This window comes from Somniosus microcephalus, chromosome 12 (assembly GCF_052327205.1).
Source record: "Somniosus microcephalus isolate GS21.2 chromosome 12, FLI_Smic_1.0, whole genome shotgun sequence".
Lineage (NCBI taxonomy): Eukaryota > Metazoa > Chordata > Chondrichthyes > Squaliformes > Somniosidae > Somniosus > Somniosus microcephalus.
In genome coordinates this window covers 223,368,615-223,395,434 of record NC_140998.1, presented here as the reverse complement: position 1 = coordinate 223,395,434, position 26,820 = coordinate 223,368,615, and the positions used below count along the sequence as shown (strand labels likewise).

Here is a 26,820-nt window from a genome sequence, read left to right as displayed (position 1 = left end):
GTAGCTGCCCTGGGAGTGTTTGATGGGACAGTGTAGAGGGAGCTTTACTCTGTATCTAACCCGTGCTGTAGCTGCCCTGGGAGTGTTTGATGGGACAGTGTAGAGGGAGCTTTACTCTGTATCTAACCCGTGCTGTACCTGCCCTGGGAGTGTTTGATGGGACAGTGTAGAGGGAGCTTCACTCTGTATCTAACCCCGTGCTGTACCTGCCCTGGGTGTGTTTGATGGGACAGTGTAGCGGGAGCTTTACTCTGCATTATGTAGGCTGAGGTGCGGTACATTTTGGCGAGAGGCAGAGAAAAGGAGCCAGAGTCCCATCTCCGGGCCTCTCTCCTGTAACCCCTGCTGGAAGTTACGAGCGAGGTGATTGCCCAACAGCGATTTGATGCCCCCATGATGGAACATCTGGTGGCACTCGCCAGCTGCACTCATGGTGTCGTGTGGACTAGCAGCAAGGGAAACCCTGTCCCAACAAGCGTGTTCAGGTGAGGGGATGAGAGGTGCAGTAGGAAGCCGTCGGTATAAAATGACTTATTCATACCTTGTGTGACAAGTGCAGATTGTACATCTATCCGCGCGCGCCGAAACCATACCTCAAAGGGCTGTGTTCAGTTTTCCAAGAATTTCCAAATTCATTGTCGTTCGCCGCCTTATGTCCCGCGGGCAACACTTTGTCGTCCGCCAGATCGCCATTGAAGTTCCCGCACATCCCACACAATCTGTTGGCGTAATCTGGCCCCACTCTCACAAGCACAGTGCTCCTCCCATCGTAATGCACCTCGACATTGGTTACCGTGGAGACCACTACAAATCCACTGATCTGGAATATTTCGGCCAGCCTGGCGATAGTGGCGGGGAGCGGAGCGGCGATGCCATTCACCTGATAACACAAAGGCCACGGGTTGACTGCAGCGAGTATTCACACCATTTTCCAGCTCTTGGTCTGTAGCCCTGTAGATTACGGCACTTCAAGTGCATATCCAAGTACTTTTTAAATGTGATGAGGGTTTCTGCCTCTATCACCCTTTCAGGCAGTGAGTTCCAGACCCCCACCACCCTCTGGGTGAAACAAGTTCTCCTCAAATCCCCTCTGAACCTCCGACTGATTGCTTATATCTACAACGCCTGGTTATTGACCCTTCTGCTAAGGAAAATAGGTCCTTCCTATTCACTATATCTAGGCTCCTCATAATTTTATACTTCTCAATTAGGTCTCCCCCTCAGCCTCCTCTGTTCCAAAGAAAACAACCCCAGCCTATCCAGTCTTTCCTCATCGCTAAAACGCTCCAGTCCAGGCAACATCTGCCTAAATCTCCTCTGTACCCTCTCTAGTGCAAGCACATCCTTCCTGTAATGTGGTGACCAGAACTGCACGCAGTATTCTAGCTGTGGCCTAACTAGTGTTTTATACAGTTCAAGCATAACCTCCCTGCTCTTACATTCCATGCCTCGACTAATGAAGGCAAGTATTCCATATGCCTTCTTAACCACCTTATCTACCTGTTCTGCTACCTTCAGGGATCTGTGGACATGCACTCCAAGGTCCCACTGATCCTCTACACTACTCAGTGTCCTACCATATATAGGGATTCCCTTGCCTTGTTAGCCCTCCCCAAATGCATTACCTCACACTTCTCCGGATTGAATTCAATTTGCCACTGTTCTGCCCACCTGACCAGTCCATTGATATCTTCCTGCAGTCTACAGCTTCCTTCTTCATTATCAACCACACGGGCAATTTTGCATTCTCTGCAAACTTCTTAATTGTACTTCATACATTCAAGTCCAAATCATTGATATATACCACAAAAAGCAAAGGACCCAGTAATGAGCTCTCCCCATGAAACTACAGCAACATCTCCCGATAAAAGTAGGCTTAGCAAAATGCAGTGAGTGGAGCATAGCTACATACAAATGATGTGCTTAAAATCAACCCCAGTCTCTTACAGCAGTGCGGTCTCCAGGCACCATTGACGCGGGTTTGCCCAACCTCCTCCATTCTGGCCGGGAACCGTGGGGTCGCCAGACGCAGCCCTGTGTCTAGCCCAATATCAAAAACATTATGAAAGAGCGGGGAGCTGACTAGCTTAAAATGGAGAACCGAGAAAGAACATAAGAACATAAGAAATAGGAGCAGGAGTAGGCCATACGGCCCCTCGGGCCTGCTCCGCCATTCAATAGGATCATGGCTGATCTGAATCTAGACTCACGTCCACTTCCCTGCCCTCTCCCCGTAACCCCTAATTCCCTTATCTGCTAGGACAATGTCTGTCTCCATTTTAAATTTATTTAATGTTGCAGCTTCCACAGCTCTCTGGGGTAGCAAATTCCATAGATTTACTACCCTCTGAGTGAAGAAGTTTCTCCTCATCTCAGTTTTGAAAGGGCAGCCCCTTATTCTAAGATTATGCCCGCTAGCTCTAGTGTCACCTATCAGTGGAAACATCCTCACCGCATCCACCCGATCAAGCCCCCTCACAATCTTATATGTTTCGATAAGATCGCCTCTCATTCTTCTGAACTCCAATGAGTAGAGTCCCAACCTATTCAACCTTTCCTTATACATCAACCCCCTCATCTCTGGAATCAACCGAGTGAACCTTCTCTGAACCGCCTCGAGAGCAAGTATATCTTTTCTTAAATATGGAAACCAAAACTGCACGCAGTATTCCAGGTGTGGCCTCACCAATACCCTGCATAACTGCAGCAAGACTTCCCTGTTTTTATACTCCATCCCCCTTGCAATAAAAGCCAAGATTCCATTGGCCTTCCTGATCACCTGCTGCACCTGCATACTAACTTTTTGTGTTTCATGTACCAGGACCCCCAGAACCCTTTGTACTGTAGCACTTTGCAGTTTCTCTCCATTTAGATAATAACTTGCTCTTTGATTTTTTCTGCCAAAGTGCATAACCTCACACTTTCCAACATTATATTGCATCTGCCAAATCTCTGCCCACTCACTTAGCCTGTCTATGTCCTTTTGCAGGTTTTTTATGTCCTCCTCACTCACTGCTTTCCCTCCCATCTTTGTATCGTCGGCAAACTTGGATATGTTGCACTCGGTCCCTTCCTCCAAATCGTTAATATAGATTGTAAAGAGTTGGTGTCCCAGCACTGATCCCTGTGGGACACCACTAGTTACTGATTGCCAGCCCAAGAACGAACCATTTATCCCAACTCTTTGCTTTCTGTTAGATAGCCAATCTTCCACCCATGCCAGTATATTACCCCCAATCCCGTGATTTTTTATCTTGATCAGTAATCTTTTGTGTGGAACCTTGTCAAATGCCTTTTGGAAGTCCAAATACACTACATCCACTGGTTCCCCTTTATCCACCCTGTATGTTACATCCTCAAAGAATTCGAGCAAAGAGAGAGTCGCTGCTTAGTTGAGAAAACATTAACAGACAGCGACTAGAAGCAATTCCCTTCTCCATAATGTCTAAGCGGCTTGGCTAAGCTTGGTTTAGTGTGTCATAAGTTATGAGGAAAGGGATTTCTACCCCTACTCGCCATTTTAGGATAGTCAGCATCAGCACCCCGCTCTTTCATAATGATTCATTAAAAAATATACGACGATAAAAACGGCGACTTTAAGAAGAATCTGCCCGTTGCATTTACACTGGCCTAAGACAGTGACGTGAGCACAGAGCCCTCATTTAGGAGAACTGAAAAATATTGAAGTAAAGGGACTGTCATTACGTGGGAATGAGAATTGAGAAAACGGGCCTGCTGCTCATTGGTCGGCCAATGGAAATAGATAAACATTAAAGGCTTCAGCCAGAAGCGCCCTTGCGTTATATTCAATATTCCTGTGGGTTTGCCAGCTGCTCACTTCTGGTTATGTATTTTATAACAGAGAAGCAATTTCAAACATTAGAGTTGAAACAGGTCATGCACTGCCTGCTCTAAAGGGGGCAATCGGAACAAAGCTCACCTGTACACCTTTACCCTTCTCTATGACAATGTGAACTTCCTGAATGTAGATGTGCACACGTGAAACGAAGGACACCGGATGGTTGCCTTGGCGTCGGTTCTCTGCGGTCACTCGGAACCATGGCGCCGTGGAACTGCCACAGACTTTGGCGATGTCGTAGTCACAGGTCCCCTGGAAATGGGCCACTGCGCCATCGAAGGAGAGGTAGTGCGGGTCGCCGGTCACGGTGCAGGTTGAGAAAGAACTGAAGCAGCCTCGCCTCCCCCTCCGAATGGTACATTCCTCCTCTAGACCGCAAGCTGCAGGAACACATCTGACTTCACCTCCCGGAGTACACTGGCATCGAGCTCTGCAGTTCGCTGTCAATACCGATTCCCCAACCTGCAAAGGCAACATCGTTAACTCCAACTCTCAATTAGGATCAGTTTTATGTCTAACTGTCCAATTGCGTTGCATTGTTGTTAGACACAAGTAAGGACTGTGATGGAATACTCTCCACTTGCCTGGATGAGTGCATCTCCAACAACACACAAGAAGCTCGACACCATCCAGGAAAAAGTAACCCGTTTGATTGGCACCCCATCCACCACCTTAAACACTCACTCCCTCCACCACCGGCGCACCGTGGCTGCAGTGTGTACCATCTACAAGATGCACTGCAGCAACTCGCCAAGGCTTCTTCGGCAGCACCTCCCAAACCCGCGACCTCCACCGCCTAGAAGGACAAGCAAAGGCAGTAGGCGCATGGGAACACCACCACCTCCAAGTTCCCCTTCAAGTCACACACCATCTTGACTTGGAAATATATCGGCCGTTCCTTCATCCTCGCTTGGTCAAAATCCTGGAACTCCCCCCCTAACAGCACTGTGGGAGCACCTTCACCACACGGACTGCAGCGGTTCAAGAAGGCGGCTCACCACCACCTTCTCGAGGGCAACTAGGGATGGGCAATAAATGCTGGCCTTGCTAGCGACGCCCACATCCCATGAACGAATAAAAAAAATGCGTTTTGCACCGTTTCCGCTTCCCCCCGTGGCAGCGCCGTCTGGTGGAGAGGCGTTGAGTTACCTTCAAATACATCCCGTCATCGAAACATCCGCACTGTTCCGAGGGGACGCAGCTGTCCCCGCTCCTCAGGTAACCAGGGTTACAGAAACATCCTTCAGAACACTTCAGATCACACGATGAACTGACATTTGCACAATCCGCCTGGCAGGGATCTCCACACACCTCGAAATGACTGTTTCCGGGACACTGAACACCTGAAGGTAAATATATTTACAGGTAGATGAGAACATGTGGTGATCGACTGCTGAGGGCTCAGGGAGACGGTCTGCTTTAAATCATCTACCGCAGGGAAGCAACATCCAGTCTCAATCAGACCGTATCCGCCCGGCTCACTTTCACAAACGGTTACAAGCATTCATTGCCCGCCCTGATCACCAAACCGAATGAAACATAACTCAAACCTATCCATTCATGCCCAGGTCATCGCCACTCAAATCCGGCTATAAAACCGATCACAAATACAACCCCCGGCCACAAAGCCCCTGAAATATCGCGGCTGGGCGGACTCCTATGCTTCGCAATTAGTGAATATGGAAGCCATTGTGATCCCAACAACCTCTTAGCCAATGTTGTCGTTACAAAGGCAACAACAAGATGATTGATAGAATACACTGCTGTTTCCTGATTCCACTCTGGTAGATCCCCCTTTGACAAATCTGGCTTCAGGAATTACAGCAACAGATCAGTCTGTCTACAGGGAGCCCACACGGTCAGCCAAGGGGCAAGTTCTCACAACCTACATTATCAGACACCACTGGACCCCAATACAGTGGCCGGGACCTTCAACAGAACGTTGTGTCAAGCAAAGGATTGAGGTTCCCAAAGACATCATTTCATTACCACAGTGAGTTGCCTTTCTCCAATCTCCTATTGCGACGCCTCTTCTCTGACACTCCGATGCATAAGACTCAATCGCCTGACACAGGGACTCGTGGTTTCCCGCCAATGCGCACAGATCAAAGGCACAGTTGTCGGAGTAAATTGTCGGGTTCAGCGCCGAATGGCATTGGCGGAAAGGCCCACTGGCGTTGCTCAGGATGCCGCAGTGACTTTCCGAGGTGTAGACACGGCGCGCTTCTTCGGTGCACGGGGGCCCCGCTGGGCCGGTGTCGTCCCCGCACGGAGCGCCAGAGGTTGGACTTTTCCAGCTGTTCCCAAACGCTGAGGCTGCGGCGAACGCTGTGCCATTGGGAGACAGGAAATCGTCAGCCGGGTCTCCGTTGAAATTTCCGCAGAGTCCGCACAGAGACCCGGAATAGGTCCCTGGAACTGTCACTACCGCGTAATGGTGCCAGTCATAGGAGACACTGAGGCCAAAATCCGTCTGCAGCACGGCCGCCGATCCACTGCGGGAAAGGTGAATTTTACCAGACTCCAATGTTACTGGTAAATTAAAGGACTCGCCATTTACCTGCAAACAGGAAGTAGATACAGGAGCTGAGTGAGATATGGAAATATAAAATCAGCAAGTTGTTCCTGTCCTACCGACCAGCAGAAATGTCACAGTTACCGTGTGACACGCATTATTTGCACATAATCCTGGGATTTACCTGAACTTTGGCAGTGTCACCCCTCGACACCCGGATCTGATGTCCATACACCTGGACTTCAACTAGACGTGTCCAGGACACGGCCATGGAGCCGCGGTGCTCGTTCTCCACCTCAACGCTGAACATGGTGAGGTTTCCAGCTCGGCCGCAGTACTTACTGAAGGTGTATTTACAAGTCCCTTGGAAATCAAAGGCCTTCCCATCAAAGGTGTGATAATGGGGGTCACCTGCGGCCCAGCAGGTGCGGCGTTCTGGCGGATAGCAGTCACGCACTCCGTCCACCAGGCGGCAGTCTTCATGGACACTGCAGCGGAAATCTTCACAGGTCAGGCCCAGGGTCGCGTTCCAACAGGTGCATTTTCTACTGCAGGTGTCTGTCAGGATGACGGTGTCGCCTTTGCTGTAATAATGACCTTGGAATGAGCAGCCACACTCACCGAGAGCCACACAGATTCCGCCGCTCAGGATGTAGCCACTGTCGCACTTACAGCTTTCTGTACAAGGCCGGTTACAATGCAAATGCGCCGTTGTATCGGCGCAACTGGCAGGACAAGCGGAACTGCAGGTGTCGTAGTGACTGTGCGCCGGACAGGAAACTTCTGCAAAACACAATTACAGGTGTTAAGTATGTGTATTATACACAACAACAGGGTGTTCAGGTAAAGTGCAGTGAGGGATAAATCGTGAAATCATTCCCCAATCCCCTTTCCCCTAAAACCATTTGAAGCGCCAATAACCCAGAGCGAAATATTACTCCGTCACCTTGTTCCCGGTGTTCCCTTTGAACTATTGTCTCGCCCTGCCCTTTTAACTGGTGTTAAATCAGTTTTGTTGAATTATCTTTGTTGCGCGCATTTCAACCAATGAATATGAAACTTATTGTGCTCTGACAGACTTTCGTCAATGATAGAATTAGCAAGACAACACCAAGCAGATTGGTGAAGATCCACTATAGCTTGCTGGTTCTATTCTGAAAGTCTTCTGCTTGACAAAGGTGGATTTGTCAGATGTGATTGAATCCCCATGATTCTATACTCGGGGTTAAACACTATAATTTTTGGATTTTCAGAAGGCTTTCGAAAAGGTCCCCTATTAGATATTGGCGTGTAAAGTTAAGGCACATGAGATTGGGGGCAAGGTAGTGATTTGGATAGAGAACTGGTTGGCAGACAAGAAGCAAAGAGTTGCAATAAACCGCTCTTTTTCCGAGTGGCAGGCAGTGACTAGTGGGGTACCGCAGGGATCGGTCCTTGGACCCCAGCTATTCACAATATATATTAATGATCAAGACGAGGGAACTAGATGTAATATCTCCAAGTTTGCAGATGACACAAAGCTGGGTGGGCGTGTGTACTGTGAGGAGGATGCCGAGAAACTCCAGTATGATTTGGACAGGTTGGGTGATTGGGCACATGCGTGGCAGATGCAGTTGAAGGAGGATAAATGCGAGGTTATCCACTTTGGTGGCAAAAACAGGAAGACAGATTATTATCTAAACGGCAATAGATTGGGAGAAGGGAAAGTGCCACGAGACCTGGGTGTCCTTGTGCACCAGACACTGAAGGTAAGCATGCAGGTGCAGCAGGCGGTTAGGAAGGCAAATGGTATGTTGGCCTTCGTAGCGAGAGGGTTCGAGTACAGGAACAAGGATGTCTTGCTGCAGTTGTACAGGGCCTTGGTGAGACCACACCTTGAGTATTGTGTGCAGTTTTGGTCACCTTATCTGAGGATAGATGCTCTTGCCATGGAGGGAGTGCAGCGAAGATTCACCAGACTGATACCTGGGATGGCAGGAATGATGTACGAAGAGAGATTGGGTCGATTAGGCTTATATTCGCTATAGCTTAGAAGAATGAGAGGGGATCTCATTGAAACTTCTAAAATTCTAACAGGACTAGACAAACTAGATGCTGGAAGGATGTTCCCGATGGCGGGGGAGTCCAGAAATTGGGGTCACAGTTTAAGGATAAGGGATAAGTCGTTTGGACTGGGATGAGGAGGAATTTCTTCACCCAGAGAGTGGTGAACCTGTGGAATTCTCTACCACAGAAGGCAGTTGATGCCAACTTATTAAATATATTCAAGAAGGAGTTAGATATATTTCTTAAGGCTAAAGGGATCAAAGGATATGGGGAGAAAGCAGGGACGGTGTGCTGAATTTGGATGATCAGCCATGATCTCGTTAAATGGTGGAACAGTCTCGAGGGGCCGAATGGCCTACTCCTGCTCCTATCCTCTATGTTTCTATGGTTCTATCATTCAAGCAATAGCAAAATACTGAGGATGCTGGAAATCTGAAACAACAACAGAAAATGCTGGAAGCACTCAGCAGGCCAGGCAGCATCTGTGGAGAGAGATACAGAAGTTACGTGTCAGGTCTGTGACCCTTCAACAGAACTGGAAAAGGTTAGAGATGTAACAGGTTCTAAGCTGGTGCAGAGGCACGGAAAGGCGGAGGGGCGGGGGAGGAAGGAATTGAAGGGACAATCTGTGTTAGGGTGGGAGGCAGGAGAGATTAAATGTTGCAAATGGGGATGGCGGAATCATTAACAGACTGAAAATGGGGGTAGTGGTTCTAGTCTGAAATTGTTGAAATCAGTGTTGAGTGCAGAAGGCTTTGAACCCACCAACATTGCAATCTCCTCATTAAAGCCGCTTCTCGTATTAAGGCAGGGGACACCAGGACTGAATGCTCCAATAAAAAGAGCCCTCGCACTCTGTGAGTTAGCGGCATACCGCCTGAGTCAAGGTGCTTTCGGGAATTAAAGGAACATAGAAACATAGAAACATAGAAGATATGAGCAGCAGTAGGCTATTCGGCCCTTCGAGCCTGCTCCGCCATTCAATGAGATCATGGCTGATCATCCAAATTCAGTACCCTGTCCCTGCCTTCTCCCCATATCCCTTGATCCCTTTAGCCTCAAGAAATATATCCAACTCTCTCTTGAACATATTTAATGAACTGGCCTCCACCGCCCTCTGTGGCAGAGAATTCCACAGGTTCACCACTCTCTGGGTGAAGAAATTCCGCCTCATTTCAGTCCTAAATGGCTTTCCCCTTATCCTTAGACTATGACCCCTGGTTCTGGACTCCCCGGCCATCAGAAACATCCTTTCTGCATCTAGTCTGTCCAGACCTGAAGGAATTTTATAGGTTTCAATGAGATCCCCTCTCAATCCTCTAAACTCCAGTGAGTACAAGCCCAATTGACACAATCTCTCCTTGTACGTCATTCCTGCCATCCCAGGTATCAGCCTGGTGAATCTTCGCTGCACTCCCTCTATGGCAAGAACGTCCTTCCTCAGGTAAGGTGACCAAAACTGCACACAGTACTCAAGGTGCGGTCTCACGAAGGCCCTGTACAACTGCAGCAAGACATCCTTGTTCTTGTACTCGAACCCTCTTGCTACGAAGGCCAACATACCATTTGCCTTCTTAACCACCTGCTGCACCTGCAGGCTTACCTTCAGCGACTGGTGCACAAGAACACCCAGGTCTCTTTGCACTTCCCCTTCTCCCAATCTATTGCCATTCAAATAATAATCTGCCTTCCTGTTTTTGCCACCAAAGTGGATAACCTCACATTTATCCACATTATATTGCATTTGCCATGTTCCTGCCCAATCACCCAACCTGTCCAAATCGTACTGGAGTTTCATGACATCCTCCTCACAGCATACCCTCCCACCCAGCTTTGTGTCGTCTGCAAATTTGGAGATATTTCATCCAATTCCCTCGTCCAGATCATTAATATATATTGTGAACAGCTGGGGTCCTAGGACCGATCCTTGCGGTACCCCACTAGCCACTGCCTGCCACTCGGAAAATGACCCATTTATTCCAACTCTTTGCTTTCTGTCCGCCAACCAGTTCTCTATCCAAGTCAATACCTTGCCCCCAATCCCATGTGCCTTAATTTTGCACGCTAACCTCTTATGCGGGTCCTTATCGAAAGCCTTCTGAAAGTCCAAATACACCACATCCACTGGTTCTCCCTTATCTATTTTACCAGTTACATCCTCAAAAAATTCCAGTCGATTAGTCAAGCATGATTTACCTTTTGTAAATCCATGTTGACTTTGTCCGATCCTGTCACTGCTTTCCAAGTGCTCTGCTATTACATCTTTTATAATGGACTCTAGCATTTTCCCCACTACCGATGTCAGGCTTACCGGTCTATAATTCCCCGCTTTTTCTCTGCCACTTTTTTTGAATAGTGGTGTCAAATTAGCTACCCTCCATTCCATGGGTGCTGTTCCATAGTCTATCGAGTTCTGGAAGATGACCAGCAATGCATCTACTATTTCTAGGGCCACTTCCTTAAGTACCCTGGGATGTAGATTATCAGGCCCTGGGGAATTATCGGCCTTCAGTCCCATCAATTTTCCTAACACCATTTCCCTACAAATACTGATTTCTTTCAGTTCCACCCTTTCATTAGACCCTATGTTCTGCGGTATTTCTGGGAGGTTATTTATGTCCTCCTTTGTGAAGACAGAACTAAAGTATGAATTTAGTTGGTCTGTCATTTCTTTGTTTCCCATTATAAATTCCCCTGATTCTGACTGCAAGGGCCCTACACTTGACTTCACCAATCTTTTTCTCTTCACATATCTATAAAAGCTTTTACAGTCAGTTTTTATGTTCCCTGTAAGCTTACTCTCATATTCTATTTTCCCTTTCTTAATTAATCCATTTTTTCCTCCTTTGTTGAATCCTAAACTGCTCCCAATCCTCAGGATTATTGCTTTTTCTGTCCAATTTGTATGTCCTCTCCTTGGATCTTATGCTATCCCTAATTTCCCTTGTTAGCCACGGTTGAGTCACCTTTTTTGTTTTCTTTTTATGCCAAACTGGGATGAACAACTTCTGTAGTTCATCCATTCGGTCTTTGAATGTTTGCCATTGCCTATCCACCGTCAACCCTTTGAGTGACATTCCCCAATCAATCCTACCCAACTCGCTCCTCAGACCATCGTAGTTTCCTTTATTTAAATTGACGACCCTAGTTTCTGAGTCAACGACTTCATTCTCCATCTTAATGAAGAATTCGATCATATTATGATCGCTCCGACCCAAGGGGCCTCGTACAACAAGATTGCTAATTAATCCTTTCTCGTTACATAATACCCAGTTTAAGATGGCCTGATCTCTGGTTGGTTCCTCGACATATTGGTCCAGGAAACCATCCCGTAAACACTCCAGGAATTCCTCCTCCACAGTATTATTACAAATTTGCTTAGCCCAATCTATATGTAGATTAAAGACACCCATGATGACTACTGTGCCCTTATTGCATGCTTCTTTAATTTCCTTTTAATGCCATCCCCAACCTCCGCCTTACTCTTTGGAGGTCTATATACCACTCCCACTAATGTTTTTTCCCCCTTAGTATTTCTCAATTCTACCCATACAGATTCCACCTCATCAGAGCTAACATCCTTCATTACAATTGTGTTAACCCCTTCTTTAACCAGTGATGCTACCCCTCCTCCCTTTCCTTTTAGCCTATCTTTCCTGAATATCGATACCCCTGGATGTTGAGTTCCCAGTCTTGGCCGTCCTTGAGCCACGTTTCCATAATCCCAAGCAAATCATATTACTTTACCTCTATTTGCGCAGCCAATTCATCCACCTTATTACAAATGCTCCTCGCATTAAGACACAAAGCCTACAGGCTTGTTTTTTTAACGCTCTTAGACCTATTAGAATGATTATTTACTGTGGCCACATTTGATTAAAACCGTTGATTTCTCTGACTGCCACTTTTGTTATTCTCCTTCCTATCTTTTGCTTTTATCCTTGTTTCCCTTTCCTCTGTCTCCCTGCTCAGGTTCCCAACCCCCTTCCATTGTAGTTTAAACCCTCCCCCACAACACCAGCAAACACTCCCCCTAGGACATCGGTTCCAGCCCTGCCCAGGTGCAGACCGTTCGGTTTTGTACTGGTCCCACCTCCCCCAGAACCGGTTCCAATGTCCCAGGAACTTGAATCCCTCCCCCTGGCACCATTCCTCTAGCCACGTATTCATCTGAAGTATCCTTCTATTTCTACTCTGACTAGCACGTGGCACTGGAATCAATCCTGAGATTGCTACCTTTGTGGTCCTGTTTTTTAACTTACCTCCTAACTCCTTATATTCCGCATTTAGGACCTCTTCCTGCTTTTTACCTATATCGTTGGTGCCTATATGCACCACGACAACTGGCTGTTCACCCTCCCCTTCCAAGATGTTCAGCAGCCGCTCGGAGACATCCTTGAACCTTGCACCAGGGAGGCAACACACCATCCTGGAGTCTCGTTTGCGGCCGCAGACACGCCTATGTATTCCCCTTACAATTGAATCCCCTATTACTAAACTCTACCACTCTTTTTCCTTCCATTCTATGCAGCAGATCCACCCCTGGTGCCAGGATGTTGGCTGCTGCTGCCTTCCTCTGATAAGCCACCCCCCCAACAGTACTCAAAGTGGTATATCTGTTGGAGAGGGGGATGGCCACAGTGGACCCCTGAACTACCTGCCTGCGCCTAGTACTCTGCCTGTTGGTCACCCGTTCCCTTTCTTCCTGTCCAACCTCTACCTGCGGTGTGTCCAACTCCGTAAACGTGTTATTCACGATGCCCCGAGCATCGTGAAGGCTCCAGTATGCATCCAATCGCAGCTCCAGTGCCGCAATGCGGTCTGTCAGTAGCTGCAGCTGGGTGCACTTCCTGCACACGTAGTTGTCAGGGACACAGGAGACACAGATCAGTCTGTCTACAGGGAGACAACTCGGTCAGCAAAGGGGCAAGTTCTCACAACCTACATTAATCAGACCCCACTGGACCCCAATACAGTGGCCGGGACCTTCAACAGAACGTGTGTCAAGCAAAAGATAGAGGTTCCCAAAGACATCATTTCATTACCACAGTGAGTTGCGTTTCTCCAAGCTCCTATTGCGACGCCTCTTCTCTGACACTCCGATGCATAAGACTCAATCGCCTGACACAGGGCCTCCTGGTTTCCCGCCAATGCGCACAGATCAAAGGCACAGTTGTCGGAGTAAATTGTCGGGTTCAGCGCCGAATGGCATTGGCGGAAAGGCCCACTGGCGTTGCTCAGGATGCCGCAGTGACTTTCCGAGGTGTAGACACGGCGCGCTTCTTCGGTGCACGGGGGCCCCGCTGGGCCGGTGTCGTCCCCGCACCGAGCGCCAGAGGTTGGACTTTTCCAGCTGTTCCCAAACGCTGAGGCTGCGGCGAACTCTGTGCCATTGGGAGAGAGGAAATCGTCAGCCGGGTCTCCGTTGAAATTCCCGCAGAGTCCGCACAGAGACCCGGAATAGGTCCCTGGAACTGTCACTACCGCGTAATGGTGCCAGTCATAGGAGACACTGAGGCCAAAATCCGTCTGCAGCACGGCCGCCGAGCCGCTGTGGGAAAGGTGAATTTTACCAGACTCCAATGTTACTGGTAAATTAAAGGACTCGCCATTTACCTGCAAACAGGAAGTAGATACAGGAGCTGAGTGAGATATGGAAATATAAGATCAGCAAATTGTTCCTGTCCTACCGACCAGCAGAAATGTCACAGTTACCGTGTGACACGCATTATTTGCAAATAATCCTGGGATTTACCTGAACTTTGGCAGTGTCACCCCTCGACACCCGGATCTGATGTCCATACACCTGGACTTCAACTAGACGTGTCAAGGACACGGCCGTGGAGCCGCGGTGCTCGTTCTCCACCTCAACGCTGAACATGGTGAGGTTTCCAGCTCGGCCGCAGTACTTACTGAAGGTGTATTTACAAGTCCCTTGGAAATCAAAGGCCTTCCCATCAAAGCTGTGATAATGGGGGTCACCTGCGGTCCAGCAGGTGCGGCGTTCTGGCGGATAGCAGTCACGCACTCCGTCCACCAGGCGGCAGTCTTCATGGACACTGCAGCGGAAATCTTCACAGGTCAGGCCCAGGGTCGCGTTCCAACAGGTGCATTTTCTACTGCAGGTGTCTGTCAGGATGACGGTGTCGCCTTTGCTGTAATAATGACCTTGGAATGAGCAGCCACACTGACTGAGGGCCACACAGATTCCGCCGCTCAGGATGTAGCCACTGTCGCACTTACAGCTTTCTGTACAAGGCCGGTTACAATGCAAATGCGCCGTTGTATCGGCGCAACTGGCAGGACAAGCGGAACTGCAGGTGTCGTAGTGACTGTGCGCCGGACAGGAAACTTCTGCAAAACACAATTACAGGGTGTTCAGGTAAAGTGCAGTGAGGGATAAATCGTGAAATCATTCCCCAATCCCCTTTCCCCTAAAACCATTTGAAGCGCCAATAACCCAGAGCGAAATATTACTCCGTCACCTTGTTCCCGGTGTTCCCTTTGAACTATTGTCTCGCCCTGCCCTTTTAACTGGTGTTAAATCAGTTTTGTTGAATTATCTTTGTTGCGCGCATTTCAACCAATGAATATGAAACTTATTGTGCTCTGACAGACTTTCGTCAATGATAGAATTAGCAAGACAACACCAAGCAGATTGGTGAAGATCCACTATAGCTTGCTGGTTCTATTCTGAAAGCCTTCTGCTTGACAAAGGTGGATTTGTCAGATGTGATTGAATCCCCATGATTCTATACTCGGGATTAAACACTATAATTTTTGGATTTTCAGAAGGCTTTCGAAAAGATCCCGTATAAGATATTGGCGTGCAAATTTAAGGCACATCGGATTGGGGGCAAGGTACTGACTTGGATAGAGAACTGGTTGGCAGACAAGAAGGAAAGAGTTGGAATAAACGCGTCTTTTTCCGAGTGGCAGGCAGTGACCAGTGGGGTACTGCAGGGATCGGTGCTAGGACCCCAGCTATCATGATCTAGACAATGGAACTAGATGTAATATCTCCAAGTTTGCAGATGACACAAAGCTGGGTGGGCGTGTGTGCTGTGAGGAGGATGCCGAGAATATCCAGTACGAATTGGACAGGTTCGGTGATTGGGCAGGTGCAGTATAACGTGGATAAATGCGAGGTTATCCACTTTGGTGACAAAGACAGGAAGACAGATTATTATCTGAACGGCAATAGATTGGGAAAAGGGGAAGTGCAACGAGACCTGGGTGTATTTGTGCACCAGTCGCTGAAGGTAAGCATGCAGGTGCAGCAGGCAGCTAAGAAGGCAAATGGTATGTTGGTCTTCATAGCGAGAGGATTCGAGTACAGGAACAAAGATGTCTTGCTGCAGTTGTACCGGGTCTTGGTGAGACCACACCTTGAGTATTGTGAGTAGTTTTGGACGCCTTATCTGAGGAGGGATGTTCTTGCCATGGAGGGAGTGCAGCAAAGATTCACCAGACTGATACCTGTGATGGCAGGAGTGACATATGAAGAGAGATTGGGTCGATTAGACTTATATTCGCTGTAGTTTAGAAGAATGAGAGGGGATCTCATTGAAACTTCTAAAATTCTAACAGGGCTAGACAGACTAGATGCAGGAAGGATGTTCCCGATGGCGGGGGAGTCCCGAACTTGTGGTCACAGTCTAAGGATAAGAGGTAAGCCATTTAGGACAGTGATGAGGAGGAATTTCTTCACCCAGAGAGTGGTGAGCCTGTGGCATTCTCTACCACAGAAGGCAGTTGAGGCCAATTTATTAAATAATATTCAAGAAGGAGTTAGATATATTTCTTAAGGCTAAAGGGATCAAGGGGTATGGGGAGAAAGTAGGGACATGGTACTGAAGTTGGATGATCAGCCATGATCTCGTTAAATGGTGGAACAGTCTCGAGGGGCCGAATGGCCTACTCCTGCTCCTATCTTCTATGGTTCTATGTTTCTATAATTCTAGCAATAGCAAAATACTGAGGATGCTGGAACTCTGAAACAACAACAGAAAATGCTGGAAGCACTCAGCAGGCCAGGCATCATCCGTGGAGAGAGATACGGAGTTTACCTGTCAGGTCTGTGGCCCTTCAACAGAACTGGAAAAGGTTAGAGATGTAACAGGTTTTAAGCTGGTGCAGAGGCTCGGAAAGGCGGAGGGGCGGGGGAGGAAGGAATTGAAGGGACAATCTGTGCTAGGGTGGGAGGCAGGAGAGATTAAATGTTGCAAATGGGGATGGCGGAATCATTAACAGACTGAAAATGGGGGTAGTGGTTCTAGTCTGAAATTGTTGAAATCAGTATTGAGTGCAGAAGGCTTTCAACCCACCAACATTGCAATCTCCTCATTAAAGCCGCTTCTCGTATTAAGGCAGGAGACACCAGGCCTGAATGCTCCAATAAAAAGAGCCCTCGCCCTCTGTGAGTCAGGGACATACCGCCTGAGTCAAGGCGCATTCGGGAATTACAGGAACAGATCAGTTTGTCTACAGGGAGCCCACACGGTCACCCAAGGGGCAAGTTCTCACAACCTACATTAATGAGACCCCACTGGACCCCAATACAGTGGCCGGGACCTTCAACAGAACGTGTGTCAAGCAAAGGATTGAGGTTCCCAAAGACATCATTTCATTACCACAGTGAGTTGCGTTTCTCCAATCTCCTATTGCGACGCCTCTTCTCTGACACTCCGATGCATAAGACTCAATCGCCTGACACAGGGCCTCGTGGTTTCCCGCCAATGCGCACAGATCAAAGGCACAGTTGTCGGAGTAAATTGTCGGGTTCAGCGCCGAATGGCATTGGCGGAAAGGCCCACTGGCGTTGCTCAGGATGCCGCAGTGACTTTCCGAGGTGTAGACACGGCGCGCTTCTTCGGTGCACGGGGGCCCCGCTGGGCCGGTGTCGTCCCCGCACGGAGCGCCAGAGCTTGGACTTTTCCAGCTGTTCCCAAACGCTGAGGCTGCGGCGAACTCTGTGCCATTGGGAGACAGGAAATCGTCAGCCGGGTCTCCGTTGAAATTTCCGCAGAGTCCGCACAGAGACCCGGAATAGGTCCCTGGAACTGTCACTACCGCGTAATGGTGCCAGTCATAGGAGACACTGAGGCCAAAATCCGTCTGCAGCACGGCCGCCGATCCACTGCGGGAAAGGTGAATTTTACCAGACTCCAATGTTACTGGTAAATTAAAGGACTCGCCATTTACCTGCAAACAGGAAGTAGATACAGGAGCTGAGTGAGATATGGAAATATAAAATCAGCAAGTTGTTCCTGTCCTACCGACCAGGAGAAATGTCACAGTTACCGTGTGACACGCATTATTTGCACATAATCCTGGTATTTACCTGAACTTTGGCAGTTTCACCCCTCGACACCCGGATCTGATGTCCATACACCTGGACTTCAACTAGACGTGTCCAGGACACGGCCGTGGAGCCGCGGTGCTCGTTCTCCACCTCAACGCTGAACATGGTGAGGTTTCCAGCTCGGCCGCAGTACTTACTGAAGGTGTATTTACAAGTCCCTTGGAAATCAAAGGCCTTCCCATCAAAGCTGTGATAATGGGGGTCACCTGCGGCCCAGCAGGTTCCGCTCACTGGCGGATAGCAGTCACGCACTCCGTCCACCAGGCGGCAGTCTTCATGGACACTGCAGCGGAAATCTTCACAGGTCAGGCCCAGGGTCGCGTTCCAACAGGTGCATTTTCTACTGCAGGTGTCTGTCAGGATGACGGTGTCGCCTTTGCTGTAATAATGACCTTGGAATGAGCAGCCACACTGACTGAGGGCCACACAGATTCCGCCGCTCAGGATGTAGCCACTGTCGCACTTACAGCTTTCTGTACATGGCCGGTTACAATGCAAATGCGCCGTTGTATCGGCGCAACTGGCAGGACAAGCGGAACTGCAGGTGTCGTAGTGACTGTGCGCCGGACAGGAAACTTCTGCAAAACACAATTACAGGGTGTTCAGGTAAAGTGCAGTGAGGGATAAATCGTGAAATAATTCCCCAATCCCCTTTCCCCTAAAACCATTCGGAGCTCCAAAACCCTGAGCGAAATATTACTCCGTCATCTTATTCCCGAGGCTACCTTGGAACTATTGACTCGCCCTGCCCTTTTAACTGATGTTAAATTTATTCCGTTGAATTATCTTTGCTGCGCGATTCTCTATCAATGTATATGGAACTTATTGTGCTCTGACTGACTTCAGTCAATGATAGAATTAGCAAGACAACACCAAGCAGATTGGTGAAGATCCAGTATAGCTTGCTGGTTCTAGTCTGAAAGTTCTCTGCTTGACAAAGGTGGATTTGTCAGATGTGATTGAATCCCCATGATTTTATACTCGGGGTTAAAATCTATAATTCTAACAATGGCAAAATACTGAGGATGCTGGTAATCTGAAATAACAACAGAAAAAGGGAAAAGAGGAGGGGAGGAGAGGAAGGAATTGAAGGGACAATCTGTGTTAGGGTGGGAGGCAGGAGAGATTAAATGTTGCAAATGGGGATGGCAGAATCATCAACAGCCTGAAAATGGGGGCAGTGGTTCTAGTCTGAAATTGTTGAACTCAGTATTGAGTGCAGAAGGCTTTGAACCCACCAACATTGCAATCTCCTCATTAAAGCCGCTTCTCGTATTAAGGCAGGAGACACCAGGACTGAATGCTTCAATAAAAAGAGCCTTCGCCCTCTGTGAGTCAGCGGCATACCGCCTGAGTCAAGGCGCATTCGGGAATTACAGGAACAGATCAGTTTGTCTACAGGGAGCCCACACGGTCAGCCAAGGGGCAAGTTCTCACAACCTACATTAATCAGACCCCACTGGACCCCAATACAGTGGCCGGGACCTTCAACAGAACGTGTGTCAAGCAAAGGATTGAGGTTCCCAAAGACATCATTTCATTACCACAGTGAGTTGAGTTTCTCCAATCTCCTATTGCGACGCCTCTTCTCTGACACTCCGATGCATAAGACTCAATCGCCTGACACAGGACCTCCTGGTTTCCCGCCAATGCGCACAGATCAAAGGCACAGTTGTCGGAGTAAATTGTCGGGTTCAGCGCCGAATGGCATTGGCGGAAAGGCCCACTGGCGTTGCTCAGGATGCCGCAGTGACTTTCCGAGGTGTAGAAACGGCGCGCTTCTTCGGTGCACGGGGGCCCCGCTGGGCCGGTGTCGTCCCAGCACGGAGCGCCAGAGGTTGGACTTTTCCAGCTGTTCCCAAACGCTGAGGCTGCGGCGAACGCTGTGCCATTGGGAGACAGGAAATCGTCAGCCGGGTCTCCGTTGAAATTTCCGCAGAGTCCGCACAGAGACCCGGAATAGGTCCCTGGAACTGTCACTACCGCGTAATGGTGCCAGTCATAGGAGACACTGAGGCCAAAATCCGTCTGCAGCACGGCCGCCGATCCACTGCGGGAAATGTGAATTTTACCAGACTCCAATGTTACTGGTAAATTAAAGGACTCGCCATTTACCTGCAAACAGGAAGTAGATACAGGAGCTGAGTGAGATATGGAAATATAAGATCAGCAAGTTGTTCCTGTCCTACCGACCAGGAGAAATGTCACAGTTACCGTGTGACATGCATTATTTGCACATAATCCTGGGATTTACCTGAACTTTGGCAGTGTCACCCCTCGTCACCCGGATCTGATGTCCATACACCTGGACTTCAACTAGACGTGTCAAGGACACGGCCGTGGAGCCGCGGTGCTCGTTCTCCACCTCAACGCTGAACATGGTGAGGTTTCCAGCTCGGCCGCAGTACTTACTGAAGGTGTATTTACAAGTCCCTTGGAAATCAAAGGCCTTCCCATCAAAGCTGTGATAATGGGGGTCACCTGCGGCCCAGCAGGTGCGGCGCTCTGGTGGATAGCAGTCACGCACTCCGTCCACCAGGCGGCAGTCTTCATGGACACTGCAGCGGAAATCTTCACAGGTCAGGCCCAGGGTCGCGTTCCAACAGGTGCATTTTCTACTGCAGGTGTCTGTCAGGATGACGGTGTCGCCTTTGCTGTAATAATGACCTTGGAATGAGCAGCCACACTGACTGAGGGCCACACAGATTCCGCCGCTCAGGATGTAGCCACTGTCGCACTTACAGCTTTCTGTACAAGGCCGGTTACAATGCAAATGCGCCGTTGTATCGGCGCAACTGGCAGGACAAGCGGAACTGCAGGTGTCGTAGTGACTGTGCGCCGGACAGGAAACTTCTGCAAAACACAATTACAGGGTGTTCAGGTAAAGTGCAGTGAGGGATAAATCGTGCAATATTTCCCCCATCCCACTTCCCCTAAAACCATTCGGAGCTCCAAAACCCTGAGCGAAATATTACTCCATCGTCTTATTCCCGAGGCTACCTTGGAACTATTGTCTCGCCCTGCCCTTTTAACTGATGTTAAATTTATTCCGTTGAATTATCTTTGCTGCGCGATTTTCTATCAATGTATATGGAACTTATTGTGCTCTGACTGACTTCAGTCAATGATAGAGTTAGCAAGACAACACCAAGCAGATTGGTGAAGATCCAGTATAGCTTGCTGGTTCTAGTCTGAATGTTCTCTGCTTGACAAAGGTGGATTTGTCAGATGTGATTGAATCCCCATGATTTTATACTCGGGGTTAAAACCTATAATTCTAACAATGGCAAAATACTGAGGATGCTGGTAATCTGAAATAACAACAGAAAAAGGGAAAAGAGGAGGGGAGGAGAGGAAGGAATTGAAGGAATAGTCTGTGCTAGGGTGGGAGGCAGGAGAGATTAAATGTTGCAAATGGGGATGGCAGAATCATCAACAGCCTGAAAATGGGGGCAGTGGTTCTAGTCTGAAATTGTTGAACTCAGTATTGAGTGCAGAAGGCTTTGAACCCACCAACATTGCAATCTCCTCATTAAAGCCGCTTCTCGTATTAAGGCAGGAGACACCAGGACTGAATGCTTCAATAAAAAGAGCCTTCGCCCTCTGTGAGTCAGCGGCATACCGCCTGAGTCAAGGCGCATTCGGGAATTGCAGGAACAGATCAGTCTGTCTACAGGGAGCCCACACGGTCAGCCAAGGGGCAAGTTCTCACAACCTACATTAATGAGACCCCACTAGACCACAATACAGTGGCCGGGACCTTCAACAGAACGTGTGTCAAGCAAAGGATTGAGGTTCCCAAAGACATCATTTCATTACCACAGTGAGTTGCGTTTCTCCAATCTCCTATTGCGACGCCTCTTCTCTGACACTCCGATGCATAAGACTCAATCGCCTGACACAGGACCTCCTGGTTTCCCGCCAATGCGCACAGATCAAAGGCACAGTTGTCGGAGTAAATTGTCGGGTTCAGCGCCGAATGGCATTGGCGGAAAGGCCCACTGGCGTTGCTCAGGATGCCGCAGTGACTTTCCGAGGTGTAGACACGGCGCGCTTCTTCGGTGCACGGGGGCCCCGCTGGGCCGGTGTCGTCCCCGCACGGAGCGCCAGAGGTTGCACTTTTCCAGCTGTTCCCAAACGCTGAGGCTGCGGCGAACTCTGTGCCATTGGGAGACAGGAAATCGTCAGCCGGGTCTCCGTTGAAATTTCCGCAGAGTCCGCACAGAGACCCGGAATAGGTCCCTGGAACTGTCACTACCGCGTAATGGTGCCAGTCATAGGAGACACTGAGGCCAAAATCAGTCTGCAGCACGGCCGCCGATCCACTGCGGGAAATGTGAATTTTACCAGACTCCAATGTTACTGGTAAATTAAAGGACTCGCCATTTACCTGCAAACAGGAAGTAGATACAGGAGCTGAGTGAGATATGGAAATATAAAATCAGCAAGTTGTTCCTGTCCTACCGACCAGGAGAAATGTCACAGTTACCGTGTGACACGCATTATTTGCACATAATCCTGGGATTTACCTGAACTTTGGCAGTTTCACCCCTCGACACCCGGATCTGATGTCCATACACCTGGACTTCAACTAGACGTGTCCAGGACACGGCCGTGGAGCCGCGGTGCTCGTTCTCCACCTCAACGCTGAACATTGTGAGGTTTCCAGCTCGGCCGCAGTACTTACTGAAGGTGTATTTACAAGTCCCTTGGAAATCAAAGGCCTTCCCATCAAAGGTGTGATAATGGGGGTCACCTGCAGCCCAGCAGGTTCCGCTCTCTGGCGGATAGCAGTCACGTACTCCGTCCACCAGGCGGCAGTCTTCATGGACACTGCAGCGGAAATCTTCACAGGTCAGGCCCAGGGTCGCGTTCCAACAGGTGCATTTTCTACTGCAGGTGTCTGTCAGGATGACGGTGTCGCCTTTGCTGTAATAATGACCTTGGAATGAGCAGCCACACTCACCGAGAGCCACACAGATTCCGCCGCTCAGGATGTAGCCACTGTCGCACTTACAGCTTTCTGTACAAGGCCGGTTACAATGCAAATGCGCCGTTGTATCGGCGCAACTGGCAGGACAAGCGGAACTGCAGGGGTCGTAGTGACTGTGCGCCGGACAGGAAACTTCTGCAAAACACAATTACAGGGTGTTGAAGTAAAGTGCAGTGAGGGATAAATCGTGCAATATTTCCCCCATCCCACTTCCCCTAAAACCATTCGGAGCTCCAAAACCCTGAGCGAAATATTACTCCATGGATAGAGGATTGGCTATCTAACGGAAGGCAGAGAGTTGGGATAAATGGTTCATATTCAGACTGGCAATCAGTAACCAGTGGTGTTCCGCAGGGGTCAGTGCTGGGTCCCCAACTCTTTACAATCTATATTAACGATTTGGAGGAGGGGACCGAGTGTAACACGTCAAAGTTTGCAGATGATACTAAGATGGGAGGGAAAGTAGTGAGTGAGGAGGACATAAAAAACCTGCAAGGGGACATAGAGTCATAGAGTAATACAGCACGGATAGAGGCCCTTCGGCCCATCGTGTCCACGCCGGCCATCAAGCCCTGTCTAATCTAATCCCATATTCCAGCATTTGGCCCGTAGCCTTGTATGCTATGGCATTTCAAGTGCACATCCAAATGCTTCTTAAATGTTGTGAGGGTTTCTGCCTCCACAACCCTTTCAGGCAGTGAGTTCCAGACTCCAACCACCCTCTGGGTGAAAAAGTTCTTTCTCAAATCCCCTCTAAACCTCCCGCCCTTTACCTTGAATCTATGCCCCCTAGTTATCGACCCCTCTACTAAGGGAAAAAGCTCCTCAGCATCCATCCTATCTATGCCCCTCATAATTTTGTACACCTCAATCATGTCCCCCCTCAGCCTCCTCAGCTCCAAGGAAAACAAACCCAACCTGCCCAGTCTCTCTTCATAGCTGAAGCGCTCCAGCCCTGGTAACATCCTGGTGAACCTCCTCTGCACCCTCTCTAACGCGATCACATCCTTCCTGTAGTGTGGCGACCAGAACTGCACACAATATTCCAGCTGTGGCCTAACCAGTGTTTTATACAGCTCCATCATAACCTCCTTGCTCTTATATTCAATGCCTCGGCTAATGAAGGCAAGTATCCCATATGCCTTTTTTACCACCTTATCCACCTGTTCCGCCGCCTTCAGGGATCTGTGTACTTGCACACCCAGATCCCTCTGACCCTCCGTCTTGCCTAGGGTCTTTCCATTCATTGTGTATTCCTTTGCCTTGTTAGTCCCCCCAAAGTGCATCACCTCGCACTTTTCCGGGTTAAATTCCATTTGCCACTGTTCCGCCCATCTGACCAACCCATCTATATCGTCCTGCAGACTGCGGCTACCCTCCTCGCTATTTACCACCCTACCAATTTTTGTATCATCCGCGAACTTACTGATCATACCCTTTACATTCATATCCAAGTCATTAATGTAGACCACAAACAGCAAGGGACCCAGCACCGATCCCTGTGGTACCCCACTGGCCACAGGCTTCCAGTCACAAAAACAACCTTCGACCATCACCCTCTGCCTTCTGCCACTAAGCCAGTTTTGTATCCAATGTGCCAAGGCACCCTGGATTCCATGGGCTCTTACCTTCTTGACCAGTCTCCTGTGCGGGACTTTATCGAAGGCCTTACTGAAATCCATGTATACCACATCCACTGCGTTACCCTCATCCACACACCTAGTCACCCCCTCAAAAAATTCAATCAAATTAGTCAGACATGATCTTCCCTTGACAAAGCCATGTTGACTATCCCTGATTAATCCTTGCCTCTCCAAGTGGAGACACATTTTGTCCCTCAGGATTTTTTCCAATAATTTTCCTACCACTGATGTTAGGCTCACTGGCCTGTAGTTCCCCGGTTTTTCCCTACTACCCTTCTTGAATAATGGTACTACATTAGCGGTTCTCCAGTCCTCTGGCACATCCCCTGTGGCCAGAGAGGTCCTGAATATATGTGTTAGAGCCCCCGCAATCTCCTCCTTTGCCTCACACAGCAGCCTGGGATACATTTCATCCGGGCCTGGGGATTTATCCATTTTTAGGCCAGCTAAAACCGCCAATACCTCCCCCCGCTCGATGTTAATATGTTCGAGCATATCACAGTCCCCCCGCCCTATTTCTATGTCTACATCGTCCTTCTCCATAGTGAAAACAGATGCAAAAAATTCATTCAGAACCCCTCCTACATCTTCCGGCTCCACACACAGATTGCCACTTTTGTCCCTAATGGGCCCTATTTTTTCCCTAGTTATCCTCTTACCCTTAATATACTTATAAAACATCTTCGGATTTTCCTTTATTTTGCTCGCCAGTGTTATTTCATGGCCCCTCCTTGATCTCCTAATTTCTTTTTTAAGTATCCCCCTGCACTTTTTGTACTCCTCTAGGGCTTCCTCCGTCTTTAGCCTTTTGTATCTACCAAAAGCCCTCCTTTTTTTCCTAATCCATTCCCGTATATCCCCTGACATCCAAGGTTCCCTGTGGTTTTTGGAACCACCCTTGACCTTTACGGGAACATGTTGCCATTGTATGTTCTCAGGCTAAGTAGGTGGGCAGAGATTTGGCAGATGGAATACAATACTGGAAAGTGTGAGGTTATGCACTTTGGCAGGAAAAATCGTAGAGCAAGTTATTATCTTAATGGCAAGAAACTTGAAAGTACTGAAGCACAAAGGGATCTGGGGGTCCTGGTGCACGAAACTCAAAAGGTTAGTATGCAGGTGCAGCAAGTGATTAAGAAGGCCAATGGAATGTTGGCTTTCATTGCTAGGGGGATAGAATATAAAAATAGGGAGGTATTGCTTCAGTTGTACAAGGTATTGGTGAGGCCGCACCTGGAATACTGCATACAGTTTTGGTGTCCATACTTAAGAAAGGACATACTTGCTCTCGAGTCAGTACAAAGAAGGTTCACTCGGTTAATCCCGGGGATGAGGGGATGGACATATGAGGAGAGGTTGAGTAGATTGGGACTCTACTCATTGGAGTTCAGAAGAATGAGAGGCGATCTTATTGAAACATATAAGATTGTGAAGGGGTTGGATCGGGTGGATGCAGGGAGGATGTTCCAGATGATGGGTGAAACTAGAACTAGGGGGCATAATCTTAGAATAAGGGGCTGCTCTTTCAAAACTGAGATGAGGAGGAACTACTTCACTCAGAGGGTGGTAGGTCCATGGAATATGCTGCCGCAAAAAGCTGTCGAAGCTACATCATTACATAAATTTAAAACAGAAATAGACAGTTTCCTAGTAGAAAAGGGAATTAAGGGTTACGGGGAGCGGGCAGGAATTTGGACATGAGTCTAGGTTCGGATAGGTCATGGCCCTGTGGGTAGCGGAGCGGGCCCAGGGGCCATGTAGCCTGATCCTGCTCCTGTTTTCGTGTGTCTAATGCTGTTAGATTCAGGAGATGGTTCTCTGATAGTGGATTGGCGGTTAGGATCAGATCAGCCATGATCTTATTGAATGGCGGAGCAGGCTCGAGGGGCCAATTGGCCTACTCCTGCTCCTATTTCTTATGTTCTTATGTTCTTATGTTCCATCATCTTATTCCCGAGGCTACCTTGGAACTATTGTCTCGCCCAGCCCTTTTAACTGATGTTAAATTTATTCCGTTGAATTATCTTTGCTGCGCGATTTTCTATCAATGTATATGGAACTTATTGTGCTCTGACTGACTTCAGTCAATGATAGAGTTAGCAAGACAACACCAAGCAGATTGGTGAAGATCCAGTATAGCTTGCTGGTTCTATTCTGAAAGTTCTCTGCTTGACAAAGGTGGATTTGTCAGATGTGATTGAATCCCCATGATTTTATACTCGGGGTTAAAATCTATAATTCTAACAATGGCAAAATACTGAGGATGCTGGTAATCTGAAATAACAACAGAAAAAGGGAAAAGAGGAGGGGAGGAGAGGAAGGAATTGAAGGAATAGTCTGTGCTAGGGTGGGAGGCAGGAGAGATTAAATGTTGCAAATGGGGATGGCAGAATCATCAAC

The 26,820-nt window shown here is 48.6% G+C and overlaps 1 protein-coding gene across 1 annotated transcript in view; it reads right to left on the bottom strand.

Moving 5' to 3' along the window:
• Window positions 1-26,820, bottom strand: part of LOC147110185 (IgGFc-binding protein-like) — a 59,802-nt gene that overhangs the window by 29,251 nt on the left and 3,731 nt on the right. The window contains exons 4-16 of the mRNA XM_086002489.1: window positions 22,314-22,912; window positions 21,604-22,174; window positions 20,039-20,637; window positions 19,329-19,899; window positions 17,764-18,362; window positions 17,054-17,624; window positions 14,176-14,774; window positions 13,466-14,036; window positions 6,559-7,157; window positions 5,849-6,419; window positions 5,009-5,202; window positions 3,941-4,321; window positions 594-880 (exon numbers count right to left, since the gene is read on the bottom strand). Coding sequence (XP_085858615.1) covers window positions 594-880; window positions 3,941-4,321; window positions 5,009-5,202; window positions 5,849-6,419; window positions 6,559-7,157; window positions 13,466-14,036; window positions 14,176-14,774; window positions 17,054-17,624; window positions 17,764-18,362; window positions 19,329-19,899; window positions 20,039-20,637; window positions 21,604-22,174; window positions 22,314-22,912 — 6,712 coding nt within the window. The remainder of the gene's footprint in view (window positions 1-593; window positions 881-3,940; window positions 4,322-5,008; window positions 5,203-5,848; window positions 6,420-6,558; window positions 7,158-13,465; window positions 14,037-14,175; window positions 14,775-17,053; window positions 17,625-17,763; window positions 18,363-19,328; window positions 19,900-20,038; window positions 20,638-21,603; window positions 22,175-22,313; window positions 22,913-26,820) is intronic.